Genomic DNA, 19,931 nt, shown 5'->3' with positions numbered 1-19,931 from the left:
TTTGCTTATACTCTTGTGTTTCATTTGGAATGGAAAATATTCAGCAGGTGTCACACAGTGGACTTGCGTCTCCCATACTGCTTCTTGGTAACTTACACCTTGTATAAACAGGCTCCCACATCAAAAGGAAATGATAAGCTACATTCGTAAGTGTCATGTAACGAGGAGCCTTGATGGTAAACAATTCCTACAGACTTGCTATCCCATGAAAGATTTATCAGTTACCTCACTGATGAGCTCTCCAGCCTTCTTTACACTTTCTATCTGTGGAGATCTCAGAGCCATCCAACCAACTCCTTTCATGAAGTTCAGGTCTGATTTATAGCGATGCTGTTAAAAATGAAAATCATTAGCTATCAGTTTTGTATCCACAGCTATTAAGGTTTTTTTTTTAAAAACTCCCTGGTTCATATTCACATTTTGAGGTTTTTCATTTGCCATGCACATATCAGATCGTAAAGCCAAACTGTTTGCATTTGTTCGTTCCACCAGGAATTAAATAATGTATCATATGCAAGTTACAAGAGAAGGCCCCACGAGTGAATTAGTATGACTCAAAGCAGTAAGTAATAACCTGTTTGTACTGGGCGTAAAAGAACCTCGTTTGAAATAATTTTATGAGGTGAGTACAAGTCAGGAATATTAATTATTTTATCTGGTTCATGGTTCCTCGTTAACCCCATTTCTAGGAGGACACATTACTCTTTCTTTACTCACATTAAAGGCTTGCTTTTAGCTCCTAATCTATTAAAGAAAATCAGGCAGACCCAATAAAAAGTGAAAGTCAGTAAAGTGCCCAGAATCTCAACAATCCTGACTTCACTTCAGAGTCATAGTGTCTCACTCTGTGACTGTAATCCAATCATCCAATTTTCATTTTTGTTCTCCCCTATATGTAAAAAGGACATGACAATCAACTAACTCATGTGTGCTGTACATTACTCTACTAGGCAGTGAGGGTATCAGGCAAAACCATCATCACCATTTGTCTGGACTCCTGACTTGGGGTTCTAAAGGAAGAGCCAAGGGCTGAGATTCTCCCTCACATCCTATCCTGTCCCTCTCTAGGCAGGCTCAGGAGTAGCCCGAGCTACTGGTACAGCCTACCTACTGGCTGGCAGGGTCCAAAGGAAAGATTTTACCTCACTCTGCAGCATGTGGGCTCTTTTGGCACACTTCATCTTCATGTCTTCAGGGAGTGCTGTAAATTCATGGAGCCTCTTTCTGTAATCTTGATCACTTGCCAAGGCCTGGGCTTTCCTGGCGTGGACAAGATTGACCATGTCCATGGGCAGATGAAACTGAGACCACACATCTTGGGACCCCTTCTTATACTCTTGTTCACTCTGTAATTTGGCAGCGTGCAAGCAGTGCAGCAACCTGGCGTCATCCAGAATACTCCTGGCACCAATGCATTTTCCTCTCTCCATTACAAAATTGTGTTTATACTGGTACTAAAAAATTTAGAAAAAGGGTAAAAGTGAAAATGTGCCAAGCTTAGACGAGCTATTCCAGATAAATAACTTAAGATAAATTACTAAAACATCTATGTTTTCTGTAAAACCAGTCAAGGTATGTAGCAGTAGAAAGCAATTGTTTGAATTTCTCATTGCTCTCAAATTTAAATCCCACAGGAGCTGCAACATTAAAGTTGAGTGCACCTCATTGCATTTTCTGAATATGCCCAAAACATTGATCATGTTTAACCTCAAATCATGTACTTTTATTATCTCTCTAAGAATTCTATTCCTATCGCTAGGAATGAGAATGTGAGAGAAACAAACAAAAGACAGAAGAAAAAGAAATCTATACAAAAGCAAAACACCATGCACTCTGTAGCCTTCAGATTTGCAAATGCCACCCAGCTATTTTAAAGAGTAAATTCAGTTTTCCTGGAAAGAATAAGAACCAGCAACCCCTCATTCTCATCTTAGCTGGGACTATGACTCTCCCTGTGATCTTGCATTTATCCTCTCTGTGAAATAGTGATGATGATGATAATGCTTATTTATACAGCATCAACAGGGTGCTTAGAACTTTAAAGGGAAGGCCTGGGCCCTGAAGAGTTCATAATGTAGTTGAAATGGGATAATAACACTTATCTACCACACAAGAGAGTTGTGGGGATTAAATTACAGCATCTAATGTTTATAAAGTGCTTCCAAGATGAAGGGCCAAATTCAGATCTGTTGTAAGTGGATGTAATTCTATTACAGACTTGTACCCTCTAGAGCAGATCTGAAGCTGTAACCAAAAGCACTCTGCAAAATATAGTTAAGTATATATTATAAATTACAACTAGAAATGGTTGCTTCATTAAACAAACACATGTGAAATATATTCATATTTTATCACATTAGAGATAAAGTATGCAACTAAATACTACACAAAATGAAGACCTTTTCCATCTTCCTAGAATTTATTATATATCTTGTGAAGGAGGGATGAACTTACACTTTCTGAGAAATGGGTACCATCATGTCTGAGTGTTTTGCATACAACAATCCAAATGACAGGATATTTATAAGATGACTTGTTTCCTCTATTTTAGAAGTTAAGGGGATACATATTTACAGGAATTTGCACTGATTTTTACTTCCTAACCAGACAGGGCACTCCTAAGTTTTGGAGATTCAAAGAACCCTCAGCTTTTCCTGACTTAATTTCAATTTGGAAATACCAAATACTTCCAAAAGTCAGCTCAATACAGAGTGGACAGAGTTAGTGGGCACTTTATAATATGAGGAGCCAGCTGCCTGAAAAAGAGCAGAATTCCTTTTCTTTCTATTTGCAAATACTTTAATTCATTTGCTATTTCCCACTGGAAGATGTTTAACCTGGCTTGGTTCCCGATTAGCAGCAATTCTTCCTCTTCTTTTTTTTCCTAATTCACACAAAGAATCTCATTCATAAGTAATATATTCTGTCTCACACTTGTCTCACATGGTTATGGACTTGCTTTAATTCAGTAAAATCTGCTTTAGACATTGTTTTACATGAAGTTAACAGAAATTAGGCAAGAAGGGAGGTTGAATCATTCAACTCACATCACTGGCAATTTCTCTGGAGGCCCTGGCAGTCTGGAACGGGAGTGCTTCCATTGTCAGCTTGTAGCCTTGAGCACGTAGATTATGCCAAGATTCTCTGTATTTTGCCTAAAGTAGGAAAGGCACATGTAGACTGCTGCTTTACTTTTAAATGCACAAAGGAACAAACAAAGGAACCATCTTTCATTTGTTATTCTGTGTTACAGTCTCATTCTTTATAATCAAAGGATTTTTTTTTTAAATTATCTTTGGGAAATCCTACTAACTCAGACAAAACATGTCTCGTTCTTTATGTAGATTTAATTTACTCACAACCACATGTATGCTAATGGAGATAAATATCATTATAATCAAATCAGGGAAAGCATAAATAGAATAGACCTCAAATTTCCTCTACTTATCCATCTTCCTTGCCACTGCACAATTTCATCCTGCATCTGAAATAATTTGTAAGAAATACTGAACAAATTCTTACATCACTGAGGTTGGCTGCATTTATTCTTGCCCGTGTAAACTCTGGCAGACCCAGTGTTGGTGTGTAGTGATGCCGACTGTCCTCTCCTGCTGCTTTATACAGGCGCTAGGAAAGAGATCAAAGAGACAACAGAAATTAATTTTCTCTCTTGTTTCAATAATACAACAGCAGTACTTAAGTTGTTAATGTTTGTGACAACTGTAGTCAGCCATCATTGAAAATAGCTGAGGATATCGTTGAAATTGCAAAGCTTTTTTCTGGGCATAAAGATGTGGGGTTTTTGCTGGGCATAAAGGTCATTTACATTAATTTTTATAAATATATGATGGCTACATTCTCAGCCTTGCATTGTTACGTTCCCAGCAGGGCAAAAGTAGACCTAAGAATATCAAGGGCATCATGAATGTGTGTGAAATAAAAAGGCAAGCATTTCTGGTAGACTGGGCATATTTTTGAGCTTGAATTTTTTCTTCAAGTTATTATATATGATTTTGATAATTTTTCTATAGGTTTTGTCTTGTTTCTTCAGGATTTAGAAAAATGATTCTTTTCTAAAAAAGAAAAGGGTCTTTGAGAAGCTCTCAAAAGTGGATCATAGTATGCAAATGAGCTCCCTCTAGAACACCCCACAGTCCTGATTTTTGAGTCTCTGTTTCATGCAAAAAACTTGATAATGGAACTCTGTTGTATGGATACTATGTGAGCTTTTTGAAAGAGATTGACTTGAAAATGGCATTAAATGTTTGGGGAAAAAAAAAAAAAAAAAGAGTGATCTAACTGTGAAAAAGCACAAATCAGTGATGCTTTCGGTTTTTTTGATGCATTTAGCTTTTAGAGCAGGGTTGTCTCTTTCCCAACTCCATCCCCAGCTTGCTGCATTTTGAAAAGCATATTTTCTGATTCACGTTAGGAGAGCCTACCTCATTAGCAATCATATTGCTGAATTTTGCATGAAGGAGGCCAGGAGAGTCTGTCACCGATGTGTACTTGAAGGAATGTGGCTGCTGACGATATTTACTCTGAGTTCACACACAAAGAAAAATGAGCAGAATAAGTAAATTGCCTTGTCAGATAAGGGATTTTTTTTCCAGTTCTAGTGGTCGAGTACTGCTTTTTGTGCTTAAAACTCTAGTTTGTCTACTGATCCTCAGACTAATTTACCTTTTGCTATTCTGAGTTAGGTGCCTGCAAGTCTCACAGGGAAAATGAAAAGTAAATAAGGAATAAGACATGAAAGAAAAGTGCTGCCACGCTGTATATGCTGAAAACAGTAATGAGATTATTTCATCCCTTGGTGTTATTAACCCAGGGTAGTGGAATTACAGCAAAGGCAATCCAGTCCAGAGAGAGAAGGAGCTGCACAAACCCACTGGATTTTTTTTTTTTTTTTTTTTTTGTGAGGAAAAAAGGTTTCACCTGGCCTGTGGCCCAATGTCAGAACCGTGAACAAAACAACTTCAAGATCATTTGTTCCCTAGAACACAACTCCTACTTTTCCTTGTTTCACATCTATGTGAATATGAGCAAAGGATGCAAGATTTGAAACTAGGAGAGACTGTATGAAGCGAACATGACAGAGGAAATAAAAGTCCAGTTACAGAGGGAGAAAAACAACAGCACACAAAAGCAGCAGGTGAAAAACAGACTGACTGTAAAACAGGAGTAGAGATGAGGACTCTGTAATATTCTGGGCACTGCACAGCTCATTCTTATTTTGGAGGAATAGTATAAGGTACTTATTATAGATAGGCATAGCTTTATTTTTAGTTGAAAAAGCCCATTTAAATTCCTAAATAAATAACATAAAATAAATACCTCCTGGGTCTGAAACACGGGAGAAAAGATTTGCAAAATAAGTTAGCAAAGTTTGCAAAGCCTAAGACTCCATCAGGCTCACCCATCTGCAGTTAGGACACGAGTGGAATGATCAAAAGCAGGGGAGGGAGTGTGGCATTATCCAGTGAGTCACTTTGCCAGCCCAGTCTAATAGAAAGACATCTGGCAAACTCTTGTTCGTAGTGGAGAAATCAAAACCCTCTTTTGTTACCTCGCTGATGAGTTCAGAAGCTTTCTTCTTTCCTTCAATCTCCAGGGCCCCTGGGGTAATACATCCAACGCCTCGCATAAAGTTCATGTCAGAGCGATATAAATTCTAAGGAAAACCAAGCAGAAGTAATTATGAGTTTGCTTTTGAGATGCCCTATATTTATTCACCCAAAAATATGCAATAACTCCATTAAAATTAGTATCTACCACAGAGAGTTTGTACACATTGCCCTAAGATCTTGTTATGTTTATGAATGTGTCTGTGTGAATACAGCCCTGACAGGTCTACAGCACAGATGCAGGATTCTGAGGACTACTGACCCTCATGAACACCAAATGCTGCTTCAACTTCTGTTTTCCATTTGTAACCTTGAAAAAACCTTTTTTAGGTACATGAATTTTCTTCATATATAATACATAAATCACAGGTAGATGTTATTGATTTATAAATATACATAAAATAAGACCAGTTTATAAAAACATAAGAAAACATGTTTTTTTCTTTCTCTTTTAAGTAAGAGAAACTGCAGACAAACTAGCCTTGATTTTTAACGGTTCTGAATGGTCCTAATATAAGCAAGGAACACTAAGGAAAAATAGCACTGAACCACTGCATACACTTCATTAAAATATTTTCTAGACCACCAAACCTAGCAGTGACTCCCTGTAAATATTAATTTCTCAAAAGTTAGAAAAAGGTTCCTGATAAATACATAACAACAATATTATTTCATTTGATAATGAGAAGGATGAGGAGTAGGATGGATGAAACCTGCCTCACAATCTCTGATTATGTGTGTTTCACCCAGATTAGGATTACACTTGTTTGGACACATCCTGTTATCTCTAAGTCTGTTGGCTGTAAGTGTTAAGGTGATATACAGTAGCATTTTGTGGCCAGGTATGTTTTTAAGATACAGCCCCTCCTGAGGTCTGCAGGGGTAATATGATCTATGAAAAGCCCTTTGCTCAAGGCTCTGCCTATAGATTTGTAAGGCATTATTTAGTTAATTTTATTCAAGGCTATGTAGGGAGTTAAGCTCGTCCTTGGAATTTCAGTGGATGTGTCTTGGGCCAGAGTTTAGAAGTGTCTTACAAATCAAATCTTTCTTGTCAAAGTACACATGAAATTTCACCCAGATCCAAACCAAGTTGTTAAGACCAGTTGGAAATGGGTTTGCATTAAAAAGGGTATTTTTACCAACTGTCCAATCATCCTCACTTGCAAATCCTTCTCTACCCAATCATCAAAGACTACTGGCCTTTATCTCTTGGTGTAGTGTGATCACACACTTTATTCCACTGCCCAGTAAGATAAATGTCTTGTTCCTACACGTAATCAAGGGGGAACAGCCCTTGTTTATCCCTCAGCTGCTGCTCAAACACACGCTGCCAGCTGTCATGGGTTGGAGCAGAACTGTCTTGCACCAGAACCAGCGGGGCAATATCCCTGGGACACTTTGCAGTCACCTCACTCTGCAGTCTGTGGGCGTTCCTGGCGCAGCGCAGCCTCACGTCGTCAGTCAGAGCCGTGTACTGGTGGAGCAGCTGCCTGTACTCCTGCTCACTGACCAGCGACTGGGCTCTCCTGGCATGCACCAAGTGGATCATATCCAGAGGCAGGTGGAAGTGAGACTTTGTGTCCTCAAAACCTTGCTTATATTTCACCTATCAAATGAGAAACAGATCACATAGGTATCACAGCAAAGTAATTAAAATTCAGGTTTTGATCAGAAGAGACGTTCCTCGTATTTCTTCCATTTTGCAGTATAAATTATTCTTTTTAAAATAAGTTCCCTAACTTGTTTAACCATACTGTGAAAGAACAGTAATTATAATTGGAATATGAGGCAGCCTATTCTTCATCAAAAAGTAGCCATCTATATTATATAAAATTAAACTGAGATTATTTAGTTAGGTTTTTGTTAAAACTTGATACATTGATTCTATAAAATTAAGCAAACTGGCAAGTCCTAATTCACTGCATTTTTAGAAAGTGCCACAAAAAGAGGCAGCTACTGCCTGAGTAAAACATGCAAGCAGCCTTATTTATATTAGAATTAAAAAAACCCTCAGGTCAAAATATTTGTTGGCTTGGCCAGTTTAGTTTCATAATTTTAGACTACTATTCAGTGCTGGGTTGTTTTTTTTTTCACTTCTTGTGTCTGTCCAGGAAAAGAAAGGTGCCGAAATCTTCAAAGAACTTTTTTCACATGACATTTCCCAATCAGATTATGCAAATTTGAGATGTTTAGGCTGTTCATCAGGATAATGAACATCCAGAGCTATTGGTGGTCATCAAATGACTTAGAGTAACCTGACAGATGGATAAATTCTTCAAACACTTTCTACTACCTGTTTGTCTAAGCCTGCCATCACTACAAGACCAGCACTTCTGAGAACCATGAACACACTCCCATATATTTCACTGCTTTCTGGATGAAGCTACAGTCTTCAAAATGCACTGAAGAGTTACCATTCTTATAAGCAAACAACAAATGATGTCATTTTTAGTACATGTCAAGACCAGGTGGGAACCATTCCCCAACCAAAAAGGTCCAACTTGAAATACCATAAACTCATTCATCCTCTGGTCTTTCAGAAAAACAGTAAATTGAAAATCAACACTGAATAACTAATTTCATTTACTTCTGTACAAAGACCAGTGCTAATTCTCAGTTAGACCTGCCTCTGAGTGACGCTTTCACAGAGTAAAATATTCTGTGATAGGCAGCAGTGGTATGAAGCAGAGGAGTGTGCAAGAACAGAAGCTTCATTTACTGCCAAATTAATGTTACTCTAAATAAATCAGAAGAATGGCAAGAATATCACAATTATATTAATATATCTGAAAAGTGGGACAGAAAGCCCTAAGTTTACAATAAGTAGGCTATTCTACAGCTAGTCCACAGCTAAGTGCATCTTCCTTGAGGAACTACTCACGCTTAGGAAACCAATTCAAGAATGCCCCCATCTTCTTCCTTGTACTTACATCACTCTGCAGAGATGTTGCACGGACTGAATGAGCAATATGAATGTCACCATCCAGGCCACATGAGCCAGCCATCTGCCCTCTCATTTTCTGAAAGGCCTCCTTATATTTGTGCTAAAAAGGAAGCAGGAGCAGAAATGTGGATAGGAGTAAAGAGAAGTATTTGTCCAGCTGTTAAAACCTGAATAAAAGGGCTTTCATAAGTTAGTCAATTCTGACAATATTCAGTATGATAATAAATCTGAATGAAGGTTTAGTGGGTTCTAGGAAGACCTCACCCAACTGCAATCCCTGTGACTGTGCAGTCACTGCAGCAGGTAAACTGCTCAGCTTTGCTTTCACAAACCTGCCTTTGCTTATTTACCAACAACACCTCACTGTGACTGCACCTCCAGAAGCAGCACTAACTAGTCCAAGGCCAGATGTCTCCCAGATGCTGAGCTGGCTGGACATGCTGTTTCCATTAAAAATCACTCAGCAGGGCAGATACAGTCTGGAGTGACTGACATGTCCTACTGGACAGTATCAGCAGTAGGTTCACGTACATCACTTATGATTTCACCCGAAGCCTTTGCTGCCTGGAAGGGGATGGCATCCAGTTTCAGCTGATAGCCACCATCTTTCATCCTTCTCCAGGACTCCTTGTAATGAGTCTAGGAAATATGGAACAGAAATAAAGAAGAGTTGTTGTTCAGAGGGTTGACATCGCAGCATTATGGAAACCCTAGAAATGTTACCAGATGAGTTTCATTCTATTCTAATGCAGAAGGCAAACACAAATAAAAATATCAATGCACAACAGGAATTACTGCAAGACAAATGTCTATTATAAAAGATTATTGATTTGATCATTCTTAATCTTTCTAATGTAGGTGAAGTTGGATAAGAACTTTGATTTCCCACATTACTTCAGAAATATTTAGGCCATAGAATGATCATATACTGGGGAAATGGAAGAAATCTAGTATGATTTCCTGTTTAGGACAAGCAGCAAAGCACTATCAACATTTCCACTTTACTTTAAAATATTAAAGGTCACGTTTATACCTCACTGATATTCATAGCATTTAATTTGGCCTGGAGGATTTCAGGAAGATCTGCTGTTGGTGTATACTGATGCTTTATACTCTCTCCATGCTCCTTGTACAGCCTCTGCAAACAGAGATGAATTTCAGTAGCAAGTACTCTCTACATGTTCAATCATTAGTTCAAACAAAAACATTAACAATTAAGTCTATGGAAAGCAAACACTACAGAAAAGCAGCAGAGGCATTAATAAATACAGGTAATTGTATCAGTCAAAATGGATTCAAAAGGCTTTGGGATCTGATACACTTATCAGCTAGAGTATGCTAGAGAGGAGCTCCTTGAAGTTTTGAGTGTGTAAATCAATGTATATGAAAATTCAGATATTTGAATATTAATTTGATAAAACTTCTAAGGTATGTGGGTGGGGAGAAGAAAAATAAACAGTAGTGATTAAGGGTGTGCAGCAATGAGTAGCCCACTAACACTTTGAAATTCCACAGAAATACAGGGAGTTGAAGTTCCCCAAACACCTCTCCAAAGGTGTTCAATTTTAGCAGATAAATGGGATGGTAATTACCTGTGCAATTATTCCAAATTTATTTGCAGAGTTAGTTGCAAAGGGGTGCTCAATAGTCAATGGGAAGAGATTGAAACACCTCAGAAGGTGATTTATCCCATCACAGAAGGGATGGGATGTGTCTGTGTGTGCCACTCATATAAACCCTTGGAGGAAGAGCACAGATCTGGCCAAGGACCAGGTAACTTTTAGATATTTGCAGACAGAGGAGTTCTATGCAATTAACTGGAACTGGAACTTCCCCTGCAATGGCTATGCAGAGTTCTCCTTCTCATAATGTTTTTCTTTGCTAGCCTAGGTTTCTTCTTTCATTGACACCATAACTTTCAGATGACACCTTTCCTTGGCCATAGATATGACCCATGTCTGGAGCACCTGACTTGCCTTTCCCAGGGTATTATTTCTGCAGAAGGGTTTGAGATTAGAATGGACCCCTCCATTTCACCTGTCTGACACTTTTTTAGCAGCTGGGCCCACTTGTATTGTAGCTCCATAAGAGGAAAATTAATGAGAACTCCATGTGTGAAGAAGTAGAGCACCAGACTGATTTTGACTGTGGCTCAGTGAAACAAAATTACTTATATTTATCCTGCCTGAGATGTAAGCCTTTTGGATCTTATTAATTAAACCAAAGGCACAGACACCAAAAGTATTACAATAGCATGTGTTTTACACAAAGTCTTTCATCTTCTCCTTCACTTTAAAAATATCTATTTTCAAAATAAAACATCCTCTCATGTTTGAAACTTGTCTTTTTTGAGTGACTTTTGCTTATTATTCACTACTGTATTATCCCAGTTAAGTCTACAATATTTTTAAATCGCTCTTCTATTAAAAATAAACATGTTTAAACACCAAACAACCTCAATTCTTCCCTTTAAGGTTTCCCCTCCTGGATTTCTCTCTCAGCAGGATGACAGCTTGAAATAATTTATTTTTCCTTCCTTGTCATGCTGCCTTACATTTTTTTTCCAAAGAATATGCAGAAACTGAAATTTGAAAGTTCTGTTTGAAAAGGGGAAGGAACCCCAAACATGTTCTTCCATAATGAATATCAAAAGGCCAAAATTCTTTAAAGGTCAAAGGTCAGTCTTACTCCTAAATTTTACTTCTGAAAATAAATGAGACAGAAAGTGCTTTCTGTATGAAAATCCCATTCACTTCTGTGGGATCTCCTCCCAGTCCAAGTGAGAAACATGCTCTTTGTGGGATGCACCACACCAGAATACAGAAGTTTCGTGGTTCTGAAGGATAATCTCAGAGAAAGAAAGAGAGAGAAAGCCAGTGCTTCAATCAGGTCGTTCAAAGAGGATACCACTCTTATAATCATAATGTATATACATTATAACTTACATCCACAGCCTGGTTATAACTAATTCTAGCCTGGATCATCTCAGGAGTGTCTTTAATACTGGTAAACTTCAAAGCATATGGATGCTGACGGTACTTCTTCTGTTGAGCAGAAAAAGATCAAAGCTGTGAATTTTGTGCTGCTCTTTCATGCTATTTGAAAGAGAAAAATCATAGGTTGCTGGAGATTAGAGTGAATTTGTGAACATAATTATTATTCCTCTTTCCTCATCTTTATGTCCTAGGTACTTTCAGATTAATATTTGTTTCAATTCAACAATAACCTTTTGCCAATTAATATTAATCTTTAAATATAAGAAAAATATTTCAAAATCAGGTTCTGCTTACCTAAATACTCCAGAACTCAGGATTTTAAAATCTTTTCTACATTACTTCAAATAGAGTATGACCTATTGTATTTTTAATTTACAGTTCCTTTAAGCAAGAAATGATAGGCAATTGTAGTGTGTTAATAATAGCAACTATTTAACTTATTGGTTAGGGGTTTAGGTTACCTCCTTAAACCTGCAGCAAATCTGTGCAGTTATTGACACAGTACCTAATCGTTACGGCAGATCTTCTAGATAATGATACTAATTTTGCTTGCTGTTAAGGACTCACAGTACCTTCTGAGAGCTTCTTGGTGTTGTTATATATACATATTTAAGATGTCAGCAGTTCAGTGGAAAAACAACAGTTTTTCCATTTGGCCAGGTCACTAGAAGCTTCCCTTCCTGCAGGACTTGTCTTAAATCCATCAATACCTTTATCACTTCTCCAAAGAGCACATACTAAATTTTCCAAATGCCTGAGATAAACTCCTGGCTTGTCATTTTCTTTAAACTGAGCTGTGACCCACAGAAGTTTATTTGAAGCAACATCTTGACCCTTTGAATACTAAAAATACCAATGTAAAACACATATACACTTTAAAGTATTATAAACTTAAGTAATGTTTTGGTTTCCAAAAGTAATTTCTTAAAATTGAGCAATCTTACTGAGTTTAACAGGGAACAAAAGTGGTTTATGCTTTGTCTTAAATTTGGAGACAAAGCAGAGTTGACCAGAACATCTCTGCAAAAAATTGCTAGAGATTATATCCTGGCAATTGTTTTTTATCAGTATTAGAAGAACTCGTCACTATACGTAAGGACAAGGCTCACAGCAACCTAATATTACTTAGTACTCACAAAAAGGTTGAGATTAACAATCTAGGGGGTTAAATTTCTACTCAGCAGTTTTCACTACTGAAACACCCAAGTGGAATACCCATACAGATTTACAGTTACTATTCCAGCTGGCCTTACTGTAGCAGCTTTTATAAAGCTACCTTGCTTGACACTACCTGAGGATCTCATTAATTGTGTCTAAAAAAAATCATCCTTCTTCACAACGGATGATTACATGGGGGAAAATATACTGTTAGCAATCAGTCTAAAAGATGTATTCTTCTGAGACTCCATACTCCACAGACTGAATGGACACATGATTCCTGCATCATAGTTATTGAAAAAACACAGGATTCAGTCTCTTGCAGCAACAGATTTGGCCAGCATGACTACCTCTGAAATAACAGTAACAGAATACTATGAACCTTTTAACCATTTCCACCAGAACTTCATTTGAATGCCTCATGGGACAGGCACAAAGTACTCTAGTCTGACTTCTCTTGTAAGTGATATTGGTTATAGGGAAAAATAAGGATGAAAACTGCTTGGGCTGATAGCTACAGACAGAGATATCTATATGAATTTCAATGAAAAACGAGCAAGAAGGAAATACGTATCTGTTACAAAAGGAGGTTCTGGGTCCAATGGCTCCATCTTTTCATCATCTCTCCTGTTTTGGTTCATTAAAAAGGTAGGCTAGTGGGTAGCAATTGAGCACTGTTTGATTGCCATTATTATTCATAATATCATTTGTCACCTACTTTGTTTTTGCAAAGGCTATATGGACTCCTACTGGTATGTGTTTGGTATCTGGTTTCCCTCTAATTACCAGTCCTATCCCAGGTTTTGAGGGCTTTCATGTGGTATGCCTTTTTCTTTCCCCTTTGAGTGGAAATTATTTTAATTTCATACAGACATTTTGCACGCATTATGCAGCAAATTCTGTTACATGCTGTCATGAAATCTCACCTCACTAATGAGTTCTCCTGCCTTCTTAGCCTGTTCCACATTTAATGACCCAGTGGCTATCCATCCAGCTCCTTTCATCCAGTTCAAATCTGCTCTGTATCGGTTCTGACAAAGAAAAGAAAATGTCCTATTGTTGGTGTTCATACACTTAAAATGCCATTAAAGGATTCAGACATCTCCAGAACAACAATGAAGTCAAATTAGTGCCTGCTTTTGTTTTATTCACTATTGCATAGTTGCAAGGAAAGCAAAAAAAAAAAAAAAAAACAAAAAAACAGAATGAAATAGAAGTATAAGGACTCATTGTGCACTATGCCTTACAAGGTAATTTTTAAAAGTGGTCTACACCTTACTGTTGCTTGCAATTTTTACTCTAACTTCACTTTTCTTGTATATGGAGCACTTTTAAAAAGATCATCCGTGACTTGCAATAAAAAGAAAATGACACTTAGCATTTCCCAAAGCATAACCTTTTGTTTTACTGGAGAGAAAGCATTTTGGTTTGTTTGTTTTTCCATGTGTCTTTAAGGACGAAGAGTACAGGAGCACTTCTCAGTTTCCTCACAAATTCTCTCCTACCAACACTACTGCATTTCAAATGCTTGGCTGTAAGTCAGGTTTCTCAAAGCTGCCACAAAGGTTTCAGCAGCCATACCTCAACAAGGCCTGTACACATTTCTATCTCAGTCTCCTTGAAAAGTTCTGACTTACAACCTCAGAATGGAAAGTTTAACTTAACTGTTTACAGTACCAGACAGTTCATCTGATGGTTACATGTGGTGTCCATATGGAATTTTATCACCAATTTTATCACCATAAGTTATTTAAACTCCCTGCACATTAGGAAACAAAAATAAATGTACATCATATAGGAATCCTAGTGTTTTATTAGCATTTGAAGGAGGCTTTGAAGAAGCCATGCTCATAAACAGAGTTATAACTCTCCTCAGAAGCACTGCACAACTTAAATATACCTCTTGAGGAAATAAGTGCTTAATAGTTACTGTTAATACCCACTATTTAATAGCTGAAAAATTAGGTGCATAAAGGTGTCGTGGCATTACAACCATAAATGCCAGAATAAAGTCAGCCCTAAGTGTGCTGAGAGTGGGCAGGATGAGAGGGCACTGAAACAGGTGAAGCTCTGCACTTACATCACTTTGCAATCCGTAGGCCCACTTGGCCCATGCCACTTTCCTGTCAGTAGGCAGGGCTGTGTACTGATGGAGAGAGGTCTTGTATCCTATATCTGTGGCCAGATTCTGAGCCTTTTTGGCATGAACGAGGTTAACCATATCCATGGGGATCTGGAACTGATTCTTTGTGCCCTCAAAGGCCTTCTTGTACTCCAGATCACTCTGCAACTTTGACATCTGCAGGGAATGAGCCATCTGCGAATCTTCCTCCACAGCTTTTACTCCAATGAGCTTCCCCTTCATCTTCTCATAACCTTCCTTATATTTAACCTGTGAAGAAGAAAACAGACCAAGAGTAAATGATTTAAGCTGCCAAACCGACAGCTCTGCTGGGAGTAAAGCAATGATCTGTCAGTGGTGTGGCATGCTGGGTCCTCAATACAAGCAAGAAAGAAGATCATTTGCAAAAGACAACTGGAATGCCTTAGAAATTAGTGTCTATAGAGAATAAGCCCTTTCTTGATGATAATAATATGTTCACAAAAACCTGTAAGAAATATTTTCTTTTTGGTTCTCTCTAGGAAAAACAACATTCTTCAGACACAGAGGTCAGAAGATTCTTTCAGGAATTTTCTGGCCAGGCAGAGATGTATTAAGTTATGATGTTTCACAGGAGATTTCCACTTCATTTTGAGTTCTAAAATTCACCCTCGGGTCAAAATGAGAATAGGAAAACACAGTCAGCATGTGGGGAAAAGCTCTGAATTCCTCAGAGCAAACCTTCTGACTAATTACAGAATGCCAATCACCCAGACAACTCCTCCATCGCTCCTTAGCATGAATCGAGTGAGGGTGGCTCAGGGCACTGAGACATATGTGACACATCCCCAACACTAGCAGCAACCTGGACTGTCAGCTGTCCTAAGAAAAAGGAGGCTGATGGAGACCATACTCACATCACTTGCCAGATCCCTCTTTGCCTTAGCTGTCAAGAATGACAAAGCATCCAAACGAAGCACAAATCCTTTCTCCTTCTGCTTCTCCCAGCTACTCCTGTAGAGTTTCTAAAGAGATGACAACAGCACAGTTTCTTTATTACGATCAATCCTTTCTATTTGTTCTACAGTCACAGTGAAAGCCTTCAAGTAATGAGTCCCTCCTGCACTCCATGCCCAGAGACTGTATGGCTACAGATCAGACCCTGGTGTCTTCCCTTACATCCTGTATTGTGGATACTGTGGTTACTATAACCCCAACATCTCAGTGGTTCCAGTGAAACTGGCAGTGTGCCACTCACCTGGAAGCATGTGAAAAGTGCACAGCTTCAAACTCTAGAAGTGGCTAGTCTTCAGAACAGCAGATATGACTACTATTTATTAGGAGCATGGAATTAATTTTTGAGTTTTTATATAGAAAACATGAGGATCTTCTCTGAGAAAAAACATAATTTTACCTAGAGAACAATTACTTCACTGCAGCTGTAACAATTCACAGGAGTGAGGAAATCACACAGTACCTCACTGATATTGGCAGCATTTGCTTTGGCCAGCATGAAGACAGGGTCATCTTTGCTGATTGTGTACTGATGAAGAAACTGCTCCTTCCCTAACCTGTAGGCAACCTGTCCACAGGAAGCAAAGCAGGGTCAACAAGCAGTAGTCCACATTTAAGGATTGAAGAAATACTGGTTAAAACACCTAAAATATTCAAGGATTTGTATGGGTTAACTTATCTGGGAAAGTTATTCTTTAGTATCTCTAATTTTTGTGTTAAATATGGAGTTAAAAACTGGTCTACAGAGTCAGTGGCCAAAGTACTCATGGTTCAATTTCAAGGAAGCTGTGAAACATCACATATATCAGGGTACTTTAATTTTATTTCCCAAAGTTAGCTACTTATCTAGCTATAAAGCTGACAGCAATTCATACTCTACACAAAATGCAAGAACATATTTCACCCAATGTTAAACTGCAGCTACTTCTCGGGTAGAATGAAAGTCTTTAATGGGACATAGAAACAGAGAATTGTAGGCATGAAATTAAGGATACTAGCAATTGAATCTGCAGAGAACATTTCTGACCTAATTGTAATTGCTGACACAATACTCCAGTGAGGACTAACATTACAACTTTGAATGAAAACATCAAGGACCTCTTATGATCTGAGTAGAAATCATCCCCATTTTATATCCCAGGGCTACGACAGCAGAGAAATTAACTTCTCTATTTTAGCCCATGAAGTTCTTGGAAGAGCTGTTGAAAAACTATGAAAATATGCCCCATTCACAAAGTACTACATTTCTTATATCCCACAGAAGAAGTCCCTACTATAAAGCTCAAAATCTCTGGTTACTATTCTGTTTTCAGCACACCCAGAAAGGCAGCTTGTCCAGCACACAAGAGATAAGCACACAAGAGATTCCCAATGATTTTTGTTGCTGTTGTTCTAGTTCAAAGAATTCAAGGAGAGAATTAATCAAATAAACAAATAAAACCCCTTAGAATTAATCAGAAGAAACTTTATATATTGAAAGGCTTCATGACTGTGTACATATGTCAGCAATGACCACATTATCCCTAAGCTGCTTGTAAAGAGACAAATTCAGTCAAGGACTCACATCACTTTGAAGTTCCTGGCTTTTCTTGGCGTGCTTGATCTGAGAACTGTCAGCCACACTGGTGAACTTCAGAGCATCAGCCTTCTGCCTGTACTTTTTCTACAGCAAATTAAAGCAAGTTACACAAAATTTTCTGCAGTACTTGTCCTCCCCTAAAAATGTATCACTTTTAAAAAATACATGAGTGATAGAGCCAGAAGTGGCCTATAAATTCCCAAGACAGTTTTAGCACAGGTATCAACAAGATAAGCTCCCAAGTCTGGTATTTTGAGGTGAGGAGGGCAGTGCACAAGTGTGTGCCAAATGCACTGTTGCTGACACTGCAGGCATGGACACCTTTGGTGCCTGATGTCCTGTCTTCATATCTTATAGGACCTAGGTTGCACACCAACCAGTGAGTGGTGCTCACAACCCAGGTATGACTTAAATCAGGACCCAAGAGAGCTGACAAGCCGCACAGTCAGTGCTACTATCTCATATCCTTATAAGAGACTTCTCAAGCACATGTATGGGTGGTTCAAATCACTGAATATTTGTTACTGAGATATTTCTAAATTATTAAGATGATACTTTAATTAGAGTGAGCTATTTAGAGTTCTGAAAGTAACTTGAATTCAAAATCTTCCTCATCCTCTCAAAATTTTTCTCTTTTCAAAGCAGATCTAGGCATAGACATTGCTGTCAAGCCTTTCTGGAACGAACAGCTATGAGAGGCCTCCACTAGGCTCAAGTCTCAGATATGGGAAAAAAATATTGTTCTTTATTCATCTTCTGGTGCCAGTACTTATATAAAATCCATTTGAATGGACAAATGTCCATAGAGCCTAATATTTTTAGTTTGGTATGTAAGACTGTCCATAGTTTCATTCCATTTTACATTCTGTTTTACATCTGAAATACATTGAAGTGAATGGAATACTTTAATTGACTTTATAAGGCTTTAGCCTGTTTTAAATTAATGTCTTTGCCTCAACCTTTTGCACCACTCATTCGAGAGTGAGCTAAGCATCCTTTCTTTCTTTGAGATAGTACAAGGAAATGCAGGACTCTGTTTCAACACCACAGTGTGACAGGGGAGACCAAGTAAACTCTTGTTGTGCACTTCAGTTGAATTCTTATTCTACCAGTTCAGTCATGAAGTGGGGCATTCCACCTAGAAAGAGTGTAAATGCTTTTTTTTTTTTTCATTATCTGGCATTTCAGGAGAGAAATTCTTCTGTTTGAACTGATGGGTGAACAGATCAGTTTACACTGTGTCTCTGCTAGGGGAACACAAAATAGAAGTTAAAAAAGCATGCAGCACTTCAAAGAGGTGCTCATCGCTTTACTTTAGAAAGCTGGAAGGGAGGGCGGCAGATTAAAAACAGCATGTTTTGTCACCTTGCATGGAACACAATGTAGTGACATCCTGCAAAGAAATGACAAAACACCAGGCTTTGTATGGCAATAGAGATCTCTAAAATAATATCCACCAGTCTCCAGTTTAGGTGACTGTCAGCCATCTCGTGGCCTTGCACAGCACTGGAATGAAAAGGCAGATCATTATGGATTAAATATTTGTGGAAGTGATTATTACTACAGCACACCCCAGAAGCAGATGTCAGTAGCAAGACACCAGATCTGAGGTAGCTGCTCTTCTTTTGTTTCTAAGATGTATTTTTTCCCCTTGTAGGAGTAGTGAGAGGATGTCAGAGACCCAAGGTGTCAGAGAGTGTGATCCCTAGTAACTAACTGGCTTCTGTTCCTCCTTCCAGAGCTAAGTGGGATTTTATCCCTCTTGTCAAACTTCCCCTAATTTATTCTTCTCTCTGTTCTCTAGTTTTCCTAGCACTAGTGAGACTGCTCAACCATAGCTAAGAAGCTGAGGAAGTTTACTTCCATAAGGTTAATGGCAGTGCAAAGCCATGAATTAATAAGGCAAAAGCAATGAAAAGCAGGAAAAGATGAGGCTGCCAGTAAAACCAAACCTCTACTTGACAAGGAGTAAGGAAATTTTCAACTATGGCTAGCAAATATCTAATTTTTCAATACTGCTCCTTAAAGCCTCTTTGCACTTCATGCAGTACATGAAACTCAATGGAAATTCAATGCTGATCTGCAAAATGGACAGGAGAATAAAAAGAGGTGGAAGCACAAATACAGGGATTTCTACCTCAGAGACTATTCTGATAATTATATAAAGGGAAAATGTAATTTTAATCTCTAAACCAGATCTTCTAAACTATAGAATAACTAAATTATGCCCATCAGTTTTTCCATTTCTCAGATATTCCTTGTTTGGAATCTCCATTACATAATAGAATGGAATAAGTGGGCATGAACCTTTGAACAAAAAACAGGCAGAAGCCTGAGAACTTTGCTTACCTCACTGACTAAATCTCCTGCCTTTTTGGCTTGTTGTATATTAAGACTTCCTTCTGTGATACATCCAGCTCCTTTCATCCATGTCAGATCTGCCCTATATTGGAGCTGCAGAGGAAAATGACATTTACTGGCACAGGGAACACGAGTATAATGTTTGTAA

At 38.2% G+C, this 19,931-nt stretch overlaps 1 protein-coding gene across 4 annotated transcripts in view; it reads right to left on the bottom strand.

Annotated features, from left to right (window-relative positions):
• Positions 1-19,931, bottom strand: part of NRAP (nebulin related anchoring protein) — a 47,706-nt gene that overhangs the window by 5,725 nt on the left and 22,050 nt on the right. For 3 of the 4 annotated variants that reach the window (XM_053984043.1, XM_053984040.1, XM_053984041.1), the window contains 17 exons: positions 19,772-19,876; positions 17,408-17,506; positions 16,307-16,411; positions 15,747-15,854; positions 14,809-15,120; positions 13,655-13,759; positions 11,520-11,618; positions 9,608-9,712; positions 9,106-9,213; positions 8,561-8,674; positions 7,039-7,236; positions 5,570-5,674; positions 4,443-4,541; positions 3,523-3,627; positions 3,048-3,155; positions 1,143-1,454; positions 226-330 (listed from right to left, as the gene is read on the bottom strand). In XM_053984043.1, the coding sequence (XP_053840018.1) occupies positions 226-330; positions 1,143-1,454; positions 3,048-3,155; positions 3,523-3,627; positions 4,443-4,541; positions 5,570-5,674; positions 7,039-7,236; positions 8,561-8,674; positions 9,106-9,213; positions 9,608-9,712; positions 11,520-11,618; positions 13,655-13,759; positions 14,809-15,120; positions 15,747-15,854; positions 16,307-16,411; positions 17,408-17,506; positions 19,772-19,876 (2,292 nt within the window). The remainder of the gene's footprint in view (positions 1-225; positions 331-1,142; positions 1,455-3,047; positions 3,156-3,522; positions 3,628-4,442; positions 4,542-5,569; positions 5,675-7,038; positions 7,237-8,560; positions 8,675-9,105; positions 9,214-9,607; positions 9,713-11,519; positions 11,619-13,654; positions 13,760-14,808; positions 15,121-15,746; positions 15,855-16,306; positions 16,412-17,407; positions 17,507-19,771; positions 19,877-19,931) is intronic. The other variant, XM_053984042.1, reaches the window with a different exon arrangement.

The sequence above is a fragment of the Vidua macroura genome, chromosome 8, assembly GCF_024509145.1.
Source record: "Vidua macroura isolate BioBank_ID:100142 chromosome 8, ASM2450914v1, whole genome shotgun sequence".
Taxonomy (NCBI): domain Eukaryota; kingdom Metazoa; phylum Chordata; class Aves; order Passeriformes; family Viduidae; genus Vidua; species Vidua macroura.
Note: the sequence above shows the minus strand (reverse complement) of the source record. Positions and strands in the feature narration are given on the sequence as shown.